Below are 22,580 nucleotides of genomic sequence, written 5' to 3'. Positions count from 1 at the left end.
GATCTTGATCAGCCTGCATATCCATGCAGTCTGATAATAATCTTCACTGTTCGCCATTCAGTTAGTATCTTTTTGGTAAGCATCCCTTTTAACAGTCAATGTAGACTAACTCCTATACTATGATATATCTTTTTTACATTTTTATGATTGAATGTAGTAAACTGAGCCAGTCTATATCCTATGTCCAATACCATACTGAATCATTTCAAGATTATTCCTCTGTGAAAATCTCTGAAATAGACTGGCTTTTGTCTCTATGAAATTGAATTCATCAAAAAAGGAAAAAATGTAGAAATATATTTATTATCAGTCTAGTAGCTAGTCTACAGTCAATGGTACTGTCCAGATTGAAAGATGGACATTTTCATTGTAGAAATTTAGCAGGGTGATTTAAAGTACCAAAACTCAGTATATTTCAAGTTATTCATACAGCTTATCTGTACATGTTACTGGTAAAAATGAACATGTGAAGCCGAAATCGTAAATTTTAAATGTGTGAATCTTAATGTACCGGTAGCTGGTATAACTCAACTAAATTTTTGCCAATTTTTTAGCATCATTTTTTAATGTAATATTATGTGTAGAGATTTACACATACACATACACATCTTGAAATCAGAACCTCTCTGTTGTCAGACCTAGCATATTTGTGGTAACAGAATTCTTTGTATTTTAACAAGAGAACTTGTGCAACAAAGACATGTATTAAAGACAATCATAACCTTGAAACTGTATATTCTAAATCCCAAGCAATTTTTTGTTTGATTACATTCTGAAGTACTGTTCTAAATATCAGATACTGGTCAGCTGGAAAATCAGATTACAGGATTTAAAAGGTGACCATGACCCTTTTGTATTCTCGACAGATGTCCACTGTTTCATTTTGTCTTCAGGAAAACTCAAAGTAGCACATCTTTCTTAATAACTCTGCATACCGTATTTGTAACAAAGCTGCTGTGTTTAAATATTTTGCAACTGCATTTTTTTATGGATTTCATTGTAAATATTTCAGGTGACTGGCTAAATCTATTAATAATAGTTATGTGAAAGTTACAGATATCTTAGAACTATTTTAATACTTAATTTATTTTTATAGTACCTGATGAGACCCAGTGTTGATTGGAGAATCATTCTGCAGACAAACTTTTCAGAATTTTTTTCCTAAAATCTTATTAATAAACATTTTTACCTTCTTCAAGGAGAATGTCAAAAATTAATTAAACCGTTCCCAAAAAGTGCTTTAATTTACATTACTAAAATACCATAAAATCCCCCACCCCACCCCCACTCTACCTTTTCCCACCACACCTCTTACCAATGTTCCCAACACTTAAGTAAATATGAATTGTTGTTTTTAACCCTTATCATGCGGGACCCGATTGATTCTGCATCTGTGAAGTCTGATCAAAATCTGCACTGGTGGCTATTCAGTCAGTATCTTTTTTGTAAGCACCCCTTTAAACAGTTAATGATACTGTCCAAAGTGACAAGTTCATTATAGAAATTTAGCAGGGTAAGGGTTAAGTTTATTATATCGCTCATGAAAACCCATATTGGTGACTCCTTCAGAAGACTGCATGTAAGTATTTGAAGTTAGTGGGAGGATAGTGCAAGATACAGAAGACGCTCCCATTCCAGAAACTTCCCTGGTTCTTTAGAAGGCCAGGTCTAAAGCACCCATACACGGGACTCTTATCCCAATGTTAGTCATTTTAATTGGAGGAGCGGGGACCTCGAAGTCGCAAGCCCTTAGTGTTGTAGTCAGAAAGTCCACTACATCCACTCTGAAATACTGTTTGATGTTTAATAATGTATACAACTGAGCAATTTACAAGAAATTAAAAAAATTATGTCCATTATTATGTGGCCCATATGTCTAGAATTGAATATTGTGAACATAAAAAATTTCATACAACAATTGGAAATGGATTATTGGTAACGTACCTAATATTGACCATTCTCAGCAGCTGTTACATACTTAAATAAAACTTTGATTTTTACCATCAGATAAAAATTAAATTTCACATTTATAGGTTTAATAATGTATTTGTAATAATGGCATGTCAGCAACTTAATTATAACATACATTGTAAAATATGGTTTATTTTGTGAAGTTTACGTAGAAAAAGATCTTTTCATATACTATATGGATTATATATTTACATACTATTCTTTCTTGAATAATGCTTTTGTGAAATTCTGTTGACGAATGGGTTTTTGTGGACAATAATTTCTCTTTGCCCGGAGTTTAGAATGTTTGCTTTTGTTATTGGACATTTTACTTATTAGACAAAAGAAGTGTATAATATCAACATTATTATATTTTCATTCTACTGTGTCAAAAACTCGATCAAGTGATTTTCGCAACATTTATGCATTCTTTAAAGGGTATCTGGTTATTAAATTCGCCTTATGTGAAATGTAGAAGGGATTGTAGAGGCAGGAAGTCTTTTGTTATAAGGTAAGACAGTTAACATCTGTTATAATTATTTTACGGAAATCTTTGAATGGAGTTTAATAAGGTACTTATTGCAATTCTATGTAAGTTCAAGAACTGTCATTTTTTTACGAGTGCATGTTCACTGATTGCATTGTGGTTATGTTTATTTTGAAAATTCTATTGTACATTATTGATGGTCACCATTAAAATGCCGAATTGAAATCTTTGGCGATTTCATTTTTTTTTTTACTATTAAGTAGAGGAATTCACAGCATATTTCTGGAAAATACACTATCACTTATCCAGCTATAGTAAATTTAAAGCCTTATTCGATCATGTGATAATATGCTGAAGCACATTTATGTGGCAATATGTGGTCGCACAAAAACGTGAAAATGGAAATCCGCCAATGAAGTTGAAACTTTGGTATCTTTCATTTAAGTGAGAAAAAAGAAAAGTTTGAGATAAAATTGATGTTTCTAATTTATGCACAGAAAAATTGAGTGTCTGTAAGATTGTCGTCTTAAATAAAAACCATCAATATGTTGTAACATTATATTAAACGACAATTACTGGAATCTGCTTGATCATGATTTTGTTACTACCGGTATATCTACCCAGATACAGCATAACATTAACACTAAGTTTAAAAGAAATCAACATTTTTGCACCAAAATCAACCAAAAAATGTAAAAGTATGACCCTCTATATTTTTTTTATCCTCAGTGTGATATTATTATAATCAAAGATGTTGCCTCCAAAACATTACAAAACACTACATAATTTTATATACATGATAAAACTTTTGGTTAACAGAAAAATCCACCTTACAGAATCTGTATGTTTTACCAAGAGTAGGTTTTCCTAAGATTTGAGGCATTTGGCGCTTTTGTTGTGAACCTTGTGAATTTGAAATTTAAAGGTCATGTCTTTATCTTATTATGGAAATTATTTGTACTTTCTTGTTATCTCTAGAATGTTTTTTGTCCAAATCTATTTATTTTAGGTAACGTAAATTATATTATGTATTCAAAAACCTATAAATTGAATTTAAAAAAAGAACAACAGAAGAGTGATTTTATATGCTAAGTAAATGTTTGTCTAAAAACTGCAAAAGTATTAAGTATAACATATTGATAAAAAATGAGGTGGTAAATTTTTATCTAAAATCTTAAAAGGTGTTAATAATCTGTTGGGTGCTTACTTGCACAATGTCATGCTGTAAGATATTATCAGAAAAAAAGAAAAATGTAATTTACAAGTTACTGATGTTATCGTGTGTTATTCTTACTAATAGTGACTGTAAATATTGATGTTATCATGTGTTACTTTGACTGATAGTGAATATGTAACTACCCTTTACCACCGTTTTCTGTGACTATTAGCGGCTTGGTTGGCAAGAGTCAGTTGCAGTCTGTTGTCAAATATTAGCACCTCTTTTCTTAATGAAATATTGCTAGCGTTAATTATCACATGTTGCCCGAATTTATCATATACGGTTATATTTGATTTAATAATATAGTGCAACTTTTTCCTAATTTTTATTCTGACTTTTGCTGCTGTTTGTTAAATGGATATATTTGGAAATGGTCTAAAATCTTTAACAAATTAACAAAGTGTTTTGTTGAGAAAATGGCAGTATGACTGAATTTTTGCCAAAAACTGTACAGCACGGAAACAATAATATGTTTCAAAAAATATTTATATAGTTTTTAGAATACTTCATTCATCTAGTTTAACAAGAAAAGACGAAGTAAAAGTTGTGCAAAATGTTTTTGTTTATTTAAAAGTGTACCCAAGCTTGTCTGTAAATTGAAATTATAACATACTTGGAAGTTAAGTGTAAAATTTAGTGAAATTTAAAAACAAAAGGAACATTTGATAAAATTTTACTTTTATTTGGGACAATTTGGTCATAGTATACCTGTTTGGCGCCATATAACCTATACTGTGTTGGTGCGCCGTAAAACCCAAATAAATAAATAAATAAATAAATAAATTAAATTAAGTGTTAAAATGTGTCAGAAAACTTTGTCAAAAAATAAAGTGAACACCCCTGCAACTGTGATAGTGGAACAAAATGTTCCTCGAAGGACAAGGGTGACAGCAAAATCTGTGAAGTGGAAAAATGAGGTAGGAATCAAGATCTACAGTGATTCTAATTTATTATTTCCAAGTACTGATAGTGATTTTACTCTTTTTATGCCCCCGGCATCTACTGATGCGGGAGGCATTTAGTGATTGTCCTGTCCGTTCGTCCGTCCGTCCATCCGTACGAGGTTAACCAAATGGGACCGTTTCGTCTAGCATCAATACCCCTTACTAGAATGACTTGATACTAATGCAGATGTAACCTGTGACCATTCCTCATCTTCAGACATCACCTGACCTCAGTTTGACCTTGAACTTGACCTCGTTTTGGACATAGGTTGCTTTGTATCGACAAGGATGCCACCGGGGGAATCAAGCGTTTATTGAACGCAGCTTCTTGTTATACTTTTCAATACATAATTTTAAAATTGCCCTTGAAGATTTCACAACAGTCATGCTAAAACACATAATTACAAAACCAAACATTATTAGTCATTTATTATGCACTAAAGACATTTTGATGTAGCATGTTGTGTTTGCAAATACATGTATTTGCATTATTTTTTGCATTGTCAAGGCTAACTAAATTTTTAATTTGGTTAGTGTCTTAGTAGCATGTTCAAACCTTGCTGTGGTAGTAAGAATTGAGTCGCACCATGAGAAAATCAACATAGTGGCTTTGCGACCAGCATGGATCCAGACCAGCCTGCGCATCCATGCAGTCTGGTCAGGATCCATGCTGTTCGCTTTCAAAGCCTATTGCAATTAGAAAAACCGATAGCGAACAGCATGGATCCTGACCAGACTGCGCGGATGGTTTTCTCATGGCGTTCAATTCTTTTTAAACTTTGATAACCTGGTAGGCTGATACAATTTTTTAAGTTTTCATTTTATGGGCATACTGAGTATATGTATTTCCAAATAGGTAAATTTCAGTTAAATCAAAATTTAAATTTCTTACATTTTGGAAAAACAAATTGAATTTTATGCGGATCAATTTACAAACAAGGACAAAAGTTTGTAGCCCAATTTGACATAAAATACCGCATTAAAAACGGCTTTTGACAATAAAATTAAAAAAGGAGAAAAATGAGATATTTAACATTGAAAAAGTTTCTTTCAAACATGTTTGCGTTCTTTAGAGAAATGAAGCTAGTGCGTATCTTTGTGTTAAAGTTAAAAAGAAAAATGTATAAAAGTTAGAGATATATCTTCAGACAAAAGTAAAAAGTACTGAATTTTAACGTTTAACATTATTTTTTCAACAGTATTTCATTTAAACCAACCTATGGCCAGTATTAACTGACAGCTTCTCCACATGTATCAGACAGAGACCTAAGATGTTGATGATGTCTTCTTTCTACTGACTGGGCTGATGGTATTGACACTGAGAGCCATATTAGCTAGCAGGTTTAAACTTGTACACTCTACTGACTTGGCTGACGGGATGGACAAGCTGTGTGGGCTGAGAGCCCTACCAGCTAGCTGGTTTAAACTTGTGCACTCTACTGTCTGGGCTGAGAGCCCTACCAGCTAGCTGGTTTGAACTTGGCACTCTACTGACTGGACTGAGAGCCTTACCAGCTAGCTGGTTTGAACTTGTGCACTCTGCTGACTGGGCTGACGGTACGGACAACCCGTGACAGAGAAACAAGTGGGATACATCTTTTAACCGTCACCTAGTAATTAACAGGTTTAATAACGAAATGAATGATTATATGAAATGACATCACTGCACAGGTCACTTAATACAGGTTTAATGTTGTTTGGTATATAGTTATTATGTAAGAAAGCAACATCAGATATTTGTTATTTGAATGTTGAAGTGGATAGATCGAGCTTAGAGCTAAAAGCTTGTGAACAGCATATTTTATTGAATTTTTACTTAAGTTGATTCTTTTGTTAAGACTGACACAATGACGTTTGTCACTGACTCTGGCCTAAGCAAATATCCTGCCTGTTGAATAATAAATAAATTCTGAATTTCGCTACTTTGCAGATTGATTGTTTGCCGATTTTTCCAGTTGATCAGTTAGTTGGAGTTTCGCTATTTATTTTTCTAATAACGTTGCTCATAGGAGATTTAATTGTCCTCGGGACTGACAGTTAAACGAACCCAACTGTATACAGTTATATCAGATAAATAACGGGTCGTCTGTTTGCTGTATTGTTTAGCGGGTTTTTAAAATATTGAGCATGGTTTGGCAAATGTCAATGCTCTTTCGTACTTGATACAGCATGACCTCGCTACTTTGTTTTTGAAAATTGAACTCTTGTTTCTTTTCTTTTCGGATATATGACTTTATTGGGACTTAAATTACTGTACTGAGGATGTTCTGTAAAATGTGCTGCGGTCCAGAGGAGTTGGAACCCCCCAAGGTATATATCTCTGATAATGAAATCTGTACTGCAACATTGCAGACTTTTGTCTTTATCATTTTTTTTTTCAATTTTCTTTACTTTAGTAAAAAGGTGGATTAGATTATTTTCTGAGTTTTCTCTTTCTTTGATGTGTATTTTATCTTTATTTGTGCTGAATGTTTTATTATAAGGGAGTAGAAAGGTTTAAGATCAGTAATAAGAGTTTGATAGGAAATACAGAAGCAAAACTGAAGTACTCTTATTTATTAAAGGAATCTGAACAAAATATTTGAGCTGCACCATGAGAAAACCATGATGGTTATTTTTTCTTATCTTTCTCATTTTGCACAGTATTTTTATATTGATTCTCTTTTCTGCAAGGCTTTAAAGCAAATCAAGATAACTTAATTTATATTGTAGTATAAGAGGATTTTGCCTGTACCTGGGTAATATGTTGTACATATTTTGCTGTCATTAAGAGTGACCCGCTTAGAAATAAGCATTCTTTTTGTCCAATTTCTACTGAATGGAATCATGTTATCTAGAGTAATTGCGCTTGAATTGACTTTTAATTGCTATTTGTTATTGCCTTAAGATTTCTTCAGAATGACACATTTTGTCCCTTAAAATTTGCTGAATAAATTGAAGAAGAAAAATGAAATACTGAACATGGTTATTAAATAACTAAATTTCTAGATAAATGAAAATCTAAAGTAAACACCTTAGAAATATTTTTCCTTTTTGTTTGAAATGGCATTGAAAAAAGTTTGAATTACATGTATCCAACATGCACACACAATAAAACCGCTGCGTTTTTCGACACTGAAGATTTGATCGTAACATTGATAAGATTTTCTTATTGCCCTCTTTAGAAAAGATGAGATAATATTTAATTAATTCTCCATTTAAGATGTCAAGAAAGAAATTGGTGTAAAAAGAAGCCAAAATCTTGATTTTTTTTTTTTTGGAAGACTTCATAATTTGAGCCGCACCATGAGAAAACCAACATAACGCATCCGCGCAGTCTGGTCAGGATCCATGCTGTTCGCTTTCAAAGCCTATTGCAATTAGAAAAACTGTTAGCAAACAGCATGGGTCCATGTTCAGGTCGCAAATGCACTATGTTGGTTTTCTCATGGTGCGGCTTAAATTTTTATTTGACAGACATGTAGTAATTATGTTTTGACTGTATTTCAATTATCAAAAGCAACATGTCAATTTGGCCATAATTTATAGAAAAGTTGCATTGTATATACACCTACACAAAATCTGTTTCCTGGTTATATGCTGAGACTCCCAGCAGGAATTATCTCCCTTCGCATAAAGTCACTTTTTCCGTAATGAGGGTTTCACTCAAGACAATACTATTCATACCATTCAGTATGAACTTTTTAAATTTTCGAAATAAATTCATTCTTTAAAATACCATCTTGATTTTGCTGAAATTCATGAAAAGTTGAAAACCCCTGTCACAGATTTGATGGATGAAACAGAAAATTCTTTAGGAATTTTTTTTTGTTATAACTTCATCCTAAATAAATCTAAAATTCAATATAAAATGTTTTTAACAGTCTTGAAATTTGATCACTATTGGATGTAATGACTACATTTCAAGTGTTTATTCAGCGTTAAAATGATATCATTAGATTGTGATACGATTGCTCATTAATTTTAACTCGAATATTGAATAATCTAAACATTATTTGATATTGTGTAAACTTATACATTTTTGTACAGTGGCATATAATATTTCTACTACTTTACAATTCACGCATAATAGAATGGTATTTGAGACCTTGAAGAATAAAAATTATTTCTACATTTAGAAAATTGGAAATTGGAAAATTTGCGACCACAATAACACAAGGTATTTTAAAAAGTACAATCAGTTCTATTGATTAAAACAACATATAACAAAGACTTGACCCTTCCGCACATGTGGCAGGTGTCCCCGGTCTCGTGCCGAGGCAAATGAAAGAGATCGTATCATACAGGCAAATGATTGTTGAATTATAGATTTGTATAGGAGACATTGTATAGTCTTAAGTTTTAGTCATTGTTTAGACATGCTGCACTTTTTTTCAAGGTAAAGTGACTGAAGGCATGTTGCCTGACAAACATCAAAAGCTCGAAAAGGAAAAGGAAAAAAGAAAAAAAAGAATCAAGTAGAAAAATCATCCTTTTGATAGAAATAACCAGCTGAAGAATTTTTACTTTAAAGCCAAGGTCAAGGTCACCTTGGGGTTCAAATAGCTTTGGGTTTTTTTTTGCATGCAGGGTTCAAAATATTGTTCTTTTTTTTATGCTCTTTATCTTGTAAAGCGCTTGAAAGAATTTCTTAAAACTAGCATCAGTTCCCCCCCTCCCCCACCCACCCCCCAATCATCAAGTTGATGTGCACAGCACACATTAGAAGTTATTAACTAGGTCCAAGGTCAAGGTCACACATGTCTTGTAAAGCACTGAAAAGATTTTCATAGCATTAGTATTAATTGTTAACCAAAAAAAGTTCAGAGCACACAACACAAAGTATTATGTCCGACCTCAATCCCTGTATCAGAGTGATGTCTTGGGGTATTAATCGCCTTTAGTGATAGCTCTAGTTTGGATTGAAGTTGAAAAAACTTATGAGAACGTGGATTGAATCAGCTGCAGTGATTTTGCTCAGATATATGAATGTTGATCGTAAAATGATGATTATAGTCAATAAATTTAAACAGTTTGTATATAAAATAAAGAAATCAAGTTATTTTGATATAATAAATATTTACTTAGACAGAAATAAAAAAGAACTGTTGACATGAAAATTAAGTATAGTGGTAATGTACCGGTAATATGCTAGATTTTAAACTTGTCAAGAACACAGTTTGAATAGTCACTGAATTAAGAAATTTTACGTGGGACAAAAATATTTTGTTACAAGTGAATGGTTTAATAGATTTATTTATTTTTTGCTTTTATAGGGTTTAAAAATTGTGGGCGTTGTGTTAGAAATATAACTTGTGATGTCTGTATTAAGTGAAGCAAGCACATTGAGACAAATATATCAAACAAAAAATGATTCAAAGTAATTTTAACTAACATAATTGTGAACATTTCAAAAGGCAGATAAATGTGGAAAAATTTGATGAATTAGTTTCTTGTCAGTTTTATGGGGGGGGGGGGGGGGGGGGGGAATTGAAACTTAAAAAGTAAAATAGATGGGAGTTTTTTTTTATTCATTAAGATTTGAGGCAACCACCAAAAAAATGCACTTAATCTGCCTTGAATTTAAATGATTTGACGGTAAAACGAGTAATGAGATTTGCTTTATTTTAAACACTATTGTACTGTTTAAAGTATGCATGTTTTATAATTCAAGGAATAATGCAGGTAATGTTGAGAATTTTTTTTAAGAAATGATATATCACAAACAGTGATTTGTCATTGAATAAATTCATTGTTTGGTGTTTAGATGCAAAGAAATTGTATCATCAGGCAGCTGCAATGACAAACAATGATTTTATTTAACATTTCTGAAATGGACTGGTCTATCATTCAGTTTGGACTGGTCTGTCATTCAGTTTCAACTTGTTTATCAAAGGAGTGTTCACTGAAAATTTACTGACTCAGTGACTGTATAGAAAACAGGGCAGACCATAATCAGCCTGCTTGGACATGCAGGCTGATTACACTGGTTGCAAAGGCAGAATCACTTGCCACAAGCAAGTTAAATGTTAAGAGCAAGTTACTGTTCTTTCATGGATTCTAACAAGATACAAGGATCTTTGAAGACATTTATCAAATATTTGCTTGCTTTATGTGGGTTTTCTTTAAAGGTTTGATGCTATGACATCATAATTGTGACATACAAATAATGATGCTGTTGCATAATAACACACAGTTTCTGCCTTTGATCTGAGTTTAATAGGAAAATAAATGGGGTTGACTGTGTTAGAATATATTTTACTATGCAGCGCAGCCTCAGGACAACCAAACTCCAATGCAGTGATCTCCCTTGCCGCTTCGCTCATTGATCACTGCCACCACAACATTCACGTGACCATAGTTCATCATGTGATGATCTATTTATAAGTTAACATACATATTAATATGATATACCAAACTTCTGTCAATAACATATCTTGGCCAGCAGGAAAATATTCAAAAGCCTCCATCTGTTTCGGCTTGGGTCAAATGGCAGCATTATAATAGTGAACCGCGTCAAAGATTAATGTCGACATACTCGTTTGTTTACTTTCAGTTTCGTTGCAGGATACTTACCGGTCATGTAAATAAATACCTATTTTCATTCAAAATCATTATCTTTTTCATTATGGAACATTCGCCTGTGCTAATAGAAGTGTAAACTTCGAAAACATTGGGGAAAAAATAACTAAATGATTATATAACTAAAAGAAGTCCACTTAGCTGAATTTTAGCTAAAAACATTGATCAGTGAGCGAAGCGGCAAGGGAGATCACTGTGTTGGAGTTTGCAGGACAACTTGTGTCTGATAGGAAAGAAAAACAGGAAGTAAATTGCACAGCAGTGTTGCAACCACGAAAAATAGTCCTCCATGGATATTAATGATTTCACAGTATTTATCAAATTTTAACTTCTATGAAGTCAAGTAGATAAGTGTGAAATGAAAAAAAGCACTTGTTATAAAATTTATGCTGACTCAGCATGAATGAAAAATATTGTTCACAACTTTTTCCCTGTACGTATACGTTTTTTGTTAGCAACTTGTAATTTCCCCAACAAACTAGTTGGGAAGAAAGGTGAAAGAGTAACCAACATTCTAATCTGAAATGGAGTATTCAGAATTACTTATAAGTTGCCTTATATGTTCTAGATGTGCATATATACTATGCCAGTAATACTGATAACTTTATTTATTACATACTCAGTTATGAACTCTGTAAAGTTACAGTGGAAACTTAAATGTCAATATTTTTACCTACTGACGTTCAGTTTTCGTATCGGATGTATGATGTCATTTGTGACGTCAGTTTCGTGTGTTTTGTCTTGTTTAGAATTTCTTTAACAACATTTTTAATTGTACTCATTCCAAAGAACAAATCTATACAAGTTTTATGATAATTGTTATTGTAGATGCGTATGTGGTAAAACCATTATTAGATTGCATTGAGAAATAATTGAGCTGTGCCATGAGAAAACCAACATAGTGCGTTTGCGACCAGCATGGATCCAGACCAGCCTGCACGTCTGCCCAGTCTGGTCAGGATCCATGCTGTTTCGCTTTCAAAGCCTATTGCAATTAGAGAAACTGTTAGCGAATAGCATGAATCCTGACCTGACTGTGCAGATGCGCAGGCTGGTCTGGATCCATGCTGGTCACAAATGCACTAGTGGGTTTTCTCATAGTGCAGCTCATATGCACGAGTTCTTTGGCAGAATAATATTACTCTCCTAAAGTTGCGCAGTACTTCAACTTGTCTCTCGATACAAGTCTGATGACCTACAAATAAATTTGTAATAATAGAAGAATCTACTAACAAAATCCCTTAAAAGTTATACTCAGAAAATGAGAAAAGTCCATATGGATGTGAGAAGTTAGCATCACCTGATATAGAAATTATGTTGAAAACTACTCAAATTAAAATCTTATCCTTTAAATACAGTGAGATTAAACTTTTTAGCTGACATCAACCATTTAGCCTGAAAACCTATTACAAAATGATAAATGGATGTCATGGGGGCCCTGATAAATCATGAAGTAATCAGCTGAGTTTTAAATGGAAGCTGCTTTAACATGTTCAAGTATTTAAGATTTTCCTGTAATTTATAATAAATGCGAAATTTAAACTGTGTTCTTTATGTTTGATAAATCATCCATGGTATGACAAGCAGCTTTCTGAATTGCTTGTTTGATAATCTTTATCTCTCATCAGTGATAACTGAATTATGGATGAGGCAATTTAAGTATCTATGGTGAAGTGACATCATCTACATTACCATTAATTATGATAGATATTAGAAGGTAAAGATATTTATTGTGTGACGAAACAAAAAAAAAAAAATGAAACTAGAAAATTGAAGACAGAAATAGAACTAAAATTGAAGATAGAAATAGTGATTAAAGTAATCCATATCATCCTAAACTTCCTCCTCCTCCCCCTCCTCATCATCACCAATACCATCATCATCATCATCACTATCATCATCAACAACAACAACAGCACTACCACCACCACCATCATCATCATCATCATCATTAACTTTTTTTGTAGAGGGTTCCATTGGAATTGTATTATGGTAGGCTGCTAAATATTGATGTATTTGTCACTTGCAAAAATTTAAGGGCATAAAGCAAAAAAAAAAGCTTTTTACATTCTTTGTACAAATGGAGATAGTACCCTTTTGCTTTCCACTCTTAAACTATTAAGAGAAGTTATTTTGAAGAAGCCTTGAAGGTTTTGCTTATTTGAACTTTTTTTTAAGATTTTATATACAGTATATGGGGTACTTGTTTGTGCAATTGTTAGTATAATTGGAGTGACAAATTATTGTATTTATAAGGAAGAAACAACCCACAAACTGGAATGTTCATCATCTTATGAGTATTGTTCTTCTCAAAAAAGGCACAAAGGGTCATCTTTCATAAATTACATGTACGGGATTTAGGGATTTATTGATGTGTGGTTATGAGTGAATCCACATTTTGTTTCAGGAGATATTGATTCATGACTCAATCTGTGAATGAAATCAATGGTCAGACTGTTGCAGCAGACGTCAGTCCTTTGTTTCCTACCTCCTCATTAGGAGAGTTATTCTTTATGAACACAAAGGAAAGTTAATTACCGGTAACTTTACTCCTAGTGAAAACAAAAAAATGAATTTTGCTGTAAATTAAAAAAAAAAAAGGGAGTGGAAATATTAACTTTTGGATAAAACTGTAATATGTATTACAAATATTTTCAGGTTGCCTTTTTTCCCAGTGAACGTCACTGGACGTGGAAGCCCTTACAACGTGCATACAGACAACGCAGTTTAGAGCAGCAAAAACAGAATAAAATGGTGGAGTCAAAACGAAGTGAGACAATATTAAAGAATTTAGCTCAAGAATTGCTAACTGATGAAGAATGTCAACTTTTTAAGCAAGCTTTGCATCATTTTCGAGTCTCACATTCAGTTCCAACATTGTGCCAACAGCTTAAACAAGTGATAAACACAACTTCAAAAATTCTTTTGTTGGTGGAATTAAGTATGCGCATGCCATCAAATCTCCAGGAAGATTTCCATAGGTTATGTTCATTACAATTTCCAAATTACGATTCATATCTTAAAATATTCAGGAGTGGTAATTCTAACGAAATGCCACACATAATTGCTCAAGACTCCTCCGGAAAAATCAGAATTGTTTCAAGAGGAAGTGAAAAGAAGATGATGATGAAATACAATAATCAAAAACAGACATATGAGTTGCGCTCACTGCCAGGAACCAGCATTACTAGCGGTGTTTACAGCAATGGTAGTGATAGTGAGGACGATTTCGATGAAATTGAAGCAATTAAAGACAGTCAGGGTACTGGCAGAGCAACACCTGTTCATTTGAAAGGGAAGAAGAATGTCCATAAAGTGTTTCTGAACCGCCATGAAGATGGGAGTCTGGGTCTAGGTATTACAGGCGGGAAGGAATATGGGACAGAACTGATTATAAATGTTGTCGAGGAAGGCGGACCTGCAGCTTTGCAGGTATTACTGATGTGCTTTTATGTTTATTGAAATAATTTTTTCACTTATCAGCTGGTAAACTTAAAACTTATTTGTGCAGTGGAATATTTTTTTTTCTGAAAAGTTTGACAGTTTTGAGTACTAAACAATGATTCAATGTTTAATATTTTATGGAATATTTACCTGTACATAGAATTAAACATTTATAATGCTTCAGTTAGTATAACATGCACTGAAAAATCATTAGAATTTGTACAGGACTAATTTTTAGCTCATCTGGGCACGAAGTGCTCAAAGGTGAGCTTTTGTTATCGCCCTGTGTCAGTCGTCCGTCAGTCGTCTGTCAGTCGTCCATCCGTCATTGTCAACAATTTGACTGTTAACACTCTAGAGGTCACAATTTGGCCCAATCTTAATTGAAATTGTCAGAATGCAGCAAATAAAATCTTGGTGAGTTGATATTGTTCTTCTGAATGACGTGGTCTAAAAATAGTCACATGGTTAATATTTAATGGAAACTTTAACCTACTAGAAGGTCAAACATTTTGGCAATCTTATGAAACTATGAATCAAGAATTGTACACTAATTTTAAGTCTTGGAAAAGTTCAATGATTGTGTTCGTCCTGGGTGTCCTAAGAACTAGTCGTCCACCGTCAAGTCAAATTGAACTGTTAAACACTTACAGGCCAATTTTGGCCCAATCTTAATGAAACTTGGTCTAGAATGCTAACAATGATATCTTGAATGAGTTCGATATTGAGTCATCTGGGGTCAAAAACTAGGTCACCAGGTCAAATCAAAGGAAAAGCTAGTTAACACTGTAGGGGCCTATTTTATGATCATATCTTAATGAAACTTAGTCAGAATGTTACTCTCAATAAAGTCTTGGATGGGTTTGTTATTGGGTCATCTGGGGTCAAAAACTAGGTCACCAGGTCAAATCAAAGGAAAAGCTTGTTAACACTCTAGAGGTCACAATTTTGGCCCAATCTTAATGAAACTTGGTCAGAATGTTACCCTCAATAAAATCTTGCATGAATTCAATATTGGGTCATCTGGGATCAGAAACTAGGTCACCAGGTCAAATCAAAGGAAAAGCTTGTTAACACTCCAGAGGTCACAATTTTGGCCCGATCTTAATGAAACTTGATCAGAATGTTACTTACCCTCAATAAAATCTTGGATGAATTTGATATTGGGTCATCTGCAGTGTAAAACTAGGTCACCAGGTCAAATCAAAGGAAAAGCTTGTAAACATTGTACAGGCCACATTTATGACTGTATCTTCATGAAACCTGGTCAGAATGTTAATCTTGGTGATCTAAAGATACAGTTTGAATCTGGGTTATGTAGGATGAAAAACTAGGTCACCAGGTCAAATCAAAGGAAAAGCTAGTTAACACTGTAGAGGCCACATTTATGACCATATCTTAATGAAACTTGGTCAGAATGTTAATCTTGATGATCTTTAGGTCACGTTCAAATCTAGGTCAGGTGGGATAAAAAACTAGGTCACTAGGTCAAATCAAAGGAAAAGCTTGTTAACACTCTAGAGGCCACATTTATGGTTGTATCGTCATTAAACTTGGTCAGAATGTTTATCTTGATGATCTTTAAATCAAGTTTGAATCTGGTTCATGTGGGGTCAAAAACTAGGTCACCAGGTCAAATCAAAGGAAAAGCTTGTTAACACTCTAGAGGCCACATTTAAGACTGTATCTTCATGAAACTTAGTCAGAATGTTAATCTTGATGATCTTTAGGTCAAGTTCGAATCTGGGTCATGTGGGGTCAAAAACTAGGTCACCGGGTCAAATCAAAGGAAAAGCTAGTTAACACTTTAGAGGCCAAATTTATGACCATATCTAAATGAAACTTGGTCAGAATGTTAATCTTGATGATCTTTAGGTCAGTAGGTCAGGTGAGCAATACAGGGCCTTCATGGCCCTCTTGTTATGGATTTCGTGGTTATATAAATCCACAAAATTAAATCCCAATGTACAGAATGATGAAAATGCCATTCATTTTATATTCAGAAGTTGAATTCCACAAATTCATATCGCCACAAAATAGCCGTTTTAGCTGAAAGCACGAAATTTCATGCCTACGAAATTAAATGATTTTATAGTATGAGTTTATAGCATCTACATAAGACCATGCTGTTCTTTATTTCCTTACATGGTATTAATTTCATACCTAGTTTTTGCTTCATAAAGTCGCAGTGATTTTACTTTGTTCTGGCTGATGGAATTATTTCCAAATGGCTTATGTCTATTACCTATTATTAAAGACATAATTATGCTATACCAAGAAATTATTCCACGCTTGAATTAAATGAAGCTTGTATTTGTTTTGACTCATTAATGAGCCGTGCCATGGGGAAACCAACATAATGGCTTTGCGACCAGCATGGATCCAGACCAGCCTGCGCATCCGCGCAGTCTGGTCAGGATCCATGCTGTTCGCTTTCAAAGCCTATTGCTATTAGAGAAACTGTTAGCGAACAGCATGGATCCTGACCAGACTGCGTGGATGCGCAGGCTGGTCTGGATCCATGCTGGTCGCAAACCCACTATGTTGGTTTTCTCATGGCGCGGCTCATTTATTTAAAGCAGATTCAGTATTTGAGATTTTTAATTGCACTATCATACAAATGTAAATTTCCTTGCATCGTAAAATGGGTTTTGCCTGATGAGGTTGGGAGGGGAACAGCAGAGGGAGGGATTTAGGACATATTGTGGCAACTTTCTAGCTTTAATGGCTACAGAAGACACCTTGATACATCATATCTTACATGGGTAGGCAACCATCAGCAAGCTGGCACACAGAAGAATTATGTACCCCTCTAACAGTGGTGGCAAGTGTTTGGAAGACAAAGGCCTTAGCTACTCAGCAATGGAGGCTCCAACAAAGAGCATAAAAATGAGAAATTAATGAAATAAATATCACGTTTATTGATAAATCATGCATGAAGGAACTAATATTGAATAATATTTCAGGGCTTACAGGTGGGGGATAAGATATTGGAGGTGAATGGTCACAACTTCCACAACATTACACATGCTGAGGCTGTCATGATCATGAGAAATGCTTGGAACCTCATTATATTGATAGAGAGGCCCGACGAAAATGAGGAAAATACAGGTACGCTGTTTGGCTAGAATTTTATGTCTTCATCACCTTAAAGTCTACCAAATTTGAAGTATTTGGTGAAACAAACAATTAATTTTAGCTGATTTTATAACCTTAAATAGATTGAAAGCTTAACCTTGTTAATGTCTCCCTATATATTTATTGATTTTGTATGTCTTGTCATACTATGACAATATGTCATATTCTTTAAAGTCTTTAATTCAGGAATTAATGTCCTGCGGTAAGAGTCATTTTGGCTGAAATCACAAGAACTTATGCCAATAAAATTCCACAGTTATAGAGAAAGAATTCTAAAAATTTCAATATTAGGCCTAAAAAAATACTGTTTGTTTCCGGTAACATGCCCCCCCCCCCCCCACCACACCAAAAAAAATAGGGGAGGTAGGATGGATTTTTTTTGTGGGGGGTGGGGAGGATTTTTTTTTAACAATGAAGAAAGAACAATTCAAAGCAAGAAGTATAATAAACAGCGAAAATATCGATTTTTTTCAAACACTATAAAAACATTTAGGGTCGCATAGGTCGGGATATTTATACGGAAATAAACAATTTTTTAGGCCTTAAATTCTTCATGCTTTTAAAGACCACTGTAAAAATAGAGAAATATTTTAATTGCTATAAATTGACCCCACATAAAAACATTGATGAAATATGAAATGAAAATAGCATTTTTCGTGAAGGAGGATTTTCCTCATTATCGTTCTGTATTTAGCACAATGTATTATTTTTGGATTAAAAGTAAAGGTGCGCTTGTGTCATTATGGCCTTAAACCTTGTTTGCTGTCTTTAAATCCAAAACATACAAAAATCTTGGAGGAGTTTATATAACTGAAATGTCCTGATTTTGATATGTATAGCATGAATGCAGTATTAACTTATTTCTACACTAATGGGGTGAACATTTAAATATATTTTAATGAGAGCGATTTTTGACCTCTTAATGTCAATATTGAAATAAGTTTATAGAGCAAAATAGTTGTAAAATAGTTTAATATTTATGTATGTTTTTAGTAAAATGATACCAGTGTATGTGATGAGATATTTATGGGTGAAATTATGGTCATTCGAAAAATGTTAAACGTTACAGTTTCCTCATTTAACCCCAGCAAGGACTTGCATTTAAAAGACTGCCATAAATGTTTTACCAGTCAAATAGTTTGATTGTTTGATGGAACAGTGACTTAGTATTACTAAAAACCTGCCTTCAGACCCTCCTTCCCCTAACCACACACAATTTCTACCTTCAATGTGAAGATACCTTTAGTTTTTTTAAAAGAACCCAAACAACTAAAGAAATGATAAACCATCACTCTGCTACAGAAATTCGCCCTATATATTCACTAAAATGATATGCATTGAAACAACTTAATATAAAATGTGAGAATTATCTCCCTTTTCATGTCAGTTAAAATGTTGTCTACAAAAATTAGTGGTGTTGTTAACTACATATCACATAATGTCATAGTGTGAACATGTGCTAAGTAATTGTTTAATCAAGAGTATGTTAACAGAGGTTTTTAGCTCGACTATTCGAAGAATAGGGGAGCTATCCTACTCACCCCGGCGTTGGCGTTAGCGTGAGCATGAGCGTCACACAAATATAAAAGTTTGCGTACCACCCCAAATATTTTCAAAGTCCATTGAGATATTGCTTTCATATTTTGCATACTTGTTTACCATCATGACCCCAGTCTGTAAAAAGTAGGAGGCAACTCTATCAAGCATTTTGACTGAATTATGGCCCCTTTTCAACTTAAAATAAATGTTAAAGTTTGCGTACCACCCCAAACATTTTCAAAGTCCATTGAGATATTGCTTTCATATTTTGCATACTTGTTTACCATCATGACCCCAGTCTGTAAAAAGGAGGAGGCAACTCTATCAAGCATTTTGACTGAATTATGGCCCCTTTTCGACTTAGAATATGCTTATTGTAATGTTAAAGTTTTACTCATTGCTTATATTATACTATCAAGCACTGAGAATAGTCGAGCGCGCTGTCCACTGACAGCTCTTGTTTATTTTTATTTTTTGTTTCAATTTTTAGATGCTGTTGACAGAACTACCATTCGACAACAGATAAAGGACCTTGAACTTGTTGTGTTTCCATCCAACACTGGACGACTTGGCTGTGTAACACAAAGGTATGTAAAAATCATAACCTCACACTTCTTACATTTAAGGGCAAAGTCAAATAAAAAAAAAAAAGATAGACAGAACTTTCTATGTAGTTTTTAACTTTGTAACATTACATTTAATGCACCCACCATCCAAATTTTTGTTTTCGTGGAGGCATATACTAGTAGTTGCCACCTTGTCGATCTGTCCATCTTACAGTTTTCAGCGGCTTTATTCCAAACCTATTGAAATGTATTTCTGTTAAGTGAACTTGCACATATTTTTTAGGACAATTTATTTGTCAAAATATACAAGAACTACTGTACACTCCAAAATAAACCCCCATCCTCCTAATAAACGCACTCCCTCCTATTTGCTCCCCTCTCCCACCAACCCTGCTAAAAAAAAAAGAATGCTAGGTATTATTTTAAATTATAGTTATTTTTTGCGAATTGGGCTCCTAAAATAAACTACCCCTTTTAAGGATGTACGAGCGTTTTTTTCAGGATATCCACCATTTTGAAAAATGTTTCTTCAAATATTGCTTTCTAACAAAAGTTTTGCCAAAATTTAATGCTAAATCATTAAAATATGGCTAATAATGTACCATTTACCGTAACCAAATAGATTCTGCTTTTTGCGAAAAAAATTTGTTCACCCTTATTTTTGGCTGGCATTTGCCTAAAATTGACTAAGTTTTACAACTGGGTAGGGGTAGGTAATTAAACTCAAATATCTATGAAAGTAGATGAGATTTGGTTTTGATATTTTCCTGACTGATACATATAATAATAAGCTATAACTGTAATAAAATTTTTCAAGATATCACTTTATTTTATCTAGAAAATATAGATTAAATAAAAATGAACACAAAATATCGAAATTCATCAGTTTTTGGTAGTTTTTTCTTAATAAATCTCTTAGATGCACGGTGACCCCTACTTTTTTCTTTCCATTTTAAAGCATTTTTGTGTGTCATTAAAACTGCAAAATATTTTTAAAATCTTACCGTCAGAATTTTTTTTGTAGATCTAAATACATTTTTCCATTGAAAATAAAGTGGGTAAGGTAATTATGTCAACTTGTGAAAATGACAGAGATTTGTTAGTGACATTAATGCTTATTTTTTTACTGAAGTCACCTTTATTCATATTAACCTGTAAGACATGAAATCCCTATAACATTAAATGGGATATTATTTGTTTTATAAGGTACCACCATTTTTAGCCCACCATCATCAGATGGTGGGCTATTAAAATCACTCTGCGTCCGTGGTCCGTCCGTCCGTCATTCCGTCCGTCCGTCCGTCCGTCCGTTAACAATTTCTCGTTATCGCATCTCCTCAGAAACTACTGGGGGGATTTTGACCAAACTTTGTCAGAATGATGTATTGGTACCCTAGTTGTGTCCCCCTGAAAATCAGACTGGTTCAACAATTTATGAGTGAGTTATGGCCCTTTGTTTATTTCTATATTTTACATAGATTTATATAGGGAAAAACTTTGAAAACCTTCTTATCCAAAACCACAGAGCCTAGGGCTTTGATATTTGGTTTAAAGCATCATCTAGTGGTCCTCTACCAAGATGATACAAATTATTTCTCTGGGGTCAAATATGGCCCCGCCCTGGGGGTCACATAGTTTATAATGACTTATATAGGGAAAAACTTTGAATAACCCCTTGTCCAAAACCACAGGGCCTAGGGCTTTGATATTTTGTATGTGACATCATCTAGTGGTCTTCAACTAAGATTATTCATATTATACCCCTAGGGTCAAATATGGCCCCGCCCTGGGGGTCATATGATTTACATAGACTTATATAAGGAAAAACTTTGAAAATCTTCTTGTCCAAACCACAAAGCCTAAGGCTTTGATACTTGTAATGTAGCATCATCTAGTGGTTCTCTACCAAGTTTGTTCAAATTATCGCCCTAGGGTCAAAAATGGCCCCGCCCCAGGGGTCACATGGTTCATATAGACTTATATAGGGAAAAGCTTTTAAAATGTTCTTGTCAATAACTACACCATTCAAATTTGGACCACATGTATATTTTTGAGTGGCAAGATGACCCTTGACATGAGTTGACCTTGATTTTGACCTAGTGACCTACTTTCACATTTCTGTAGCTACAGCCTTCAAATGCGGACCACATGTATATTTTTGAGTGGCAAGATGAACCTTGACATGAGTTGACCTTGATTTTGACCTAGTGACCTACTTTCACATTTCTCAAGCTACAGCCTTCAAATTTGGACCACATGCATAGTTTTGTGCACTGGAAAAAACTTTGACCTTGATTTTGACCTAGTGACCTACTTTCACATTTTTGAAGGTACAGGCTTCAAATTTGGACCATATGCATAGTTCCGTGTTTCAAAATAAAATTTGACATTGATTTTGACCTAGTGACCTACTTTCACATTTCTCAAGCTACAGCCTTCAAATTTGGACCACATGCATAGTTTTGTGTACCGAAAAAAACCTTGACCTTCACATTGACCTAGTGACCTACTTTCACATTTTTAAGGTACAGGCTTCAAATTTGGACCACATGCATAGTTTTGTATTCCGAAATAAAATTTGACCATGATTTTGACCTAGTGACCTACTTTTACATTTCTCAAGCTACAGCCTTCAAATTTGGACCACTTGCATAGTTTTGTGTACCGAAATGAACTTTGACCTTTACATTGACCTAGTGACCTACTTTCACATTTTTAAGGTACAGGCTTCA

The 22,580-nt window shown here is 33.9% G+C and overlaps 1 protein-coding gene across 5 annotated transcripts in view; it reads left to right on the top strand.

Moving 5' to 3' along the window:
- The window catches only part of LOC123529461 (tyrosine-protein phosphatase non-receptor type 13-like), a 44,533-nt gene that overhangs the window by 12,404 nt on the left and 9,549 nt on the right, over positions 1-22,580 (top strand). For 3 of the 5 annotated variants that reach the window (XM_045309790.2, XM_045309793.2, XM_053521308.1), the window contains 3 exons: positions 13,820-14,593; positions 17,572-17,716; positions 19,773-19,869. In XM_045309790.2, coding sequence (XP_045165725.2) covers positions 13,820-14,593; positions 17,572-17,716; positions 19,773-19,869 — 1,016 coding nt within the window. Of the gene's footprint in view, positions 1-2,328; positions 2,462-6,387; positions 6,911-13,819; positions 14,594-17,571; positions 17,717-19,772; positions 19,870-22,580 lie in introns of those variants that run through there. The other 2 variants (XM_045309794.2, XM_045309792.2) reach the window with 2 other exon arrangements.

Source organism: Mercenaria mercenaria, chromosome 13 (assembly GCF_021730395.1).
Source record: "Mercenaria mercenaria strain notata chromosome 13, MADL_Memer_1, whole genome shotgun sequence".
Taxonomy (NCBI): Eukaryota; Metazoa; Mollusca; class Bivalvia; order Venerida; family Veneridae; genus Mercenaria; species Mercenaria mercenaria.
This window is presented reverse-complemented; position numbering and strand designations above follow the sequence as displayed.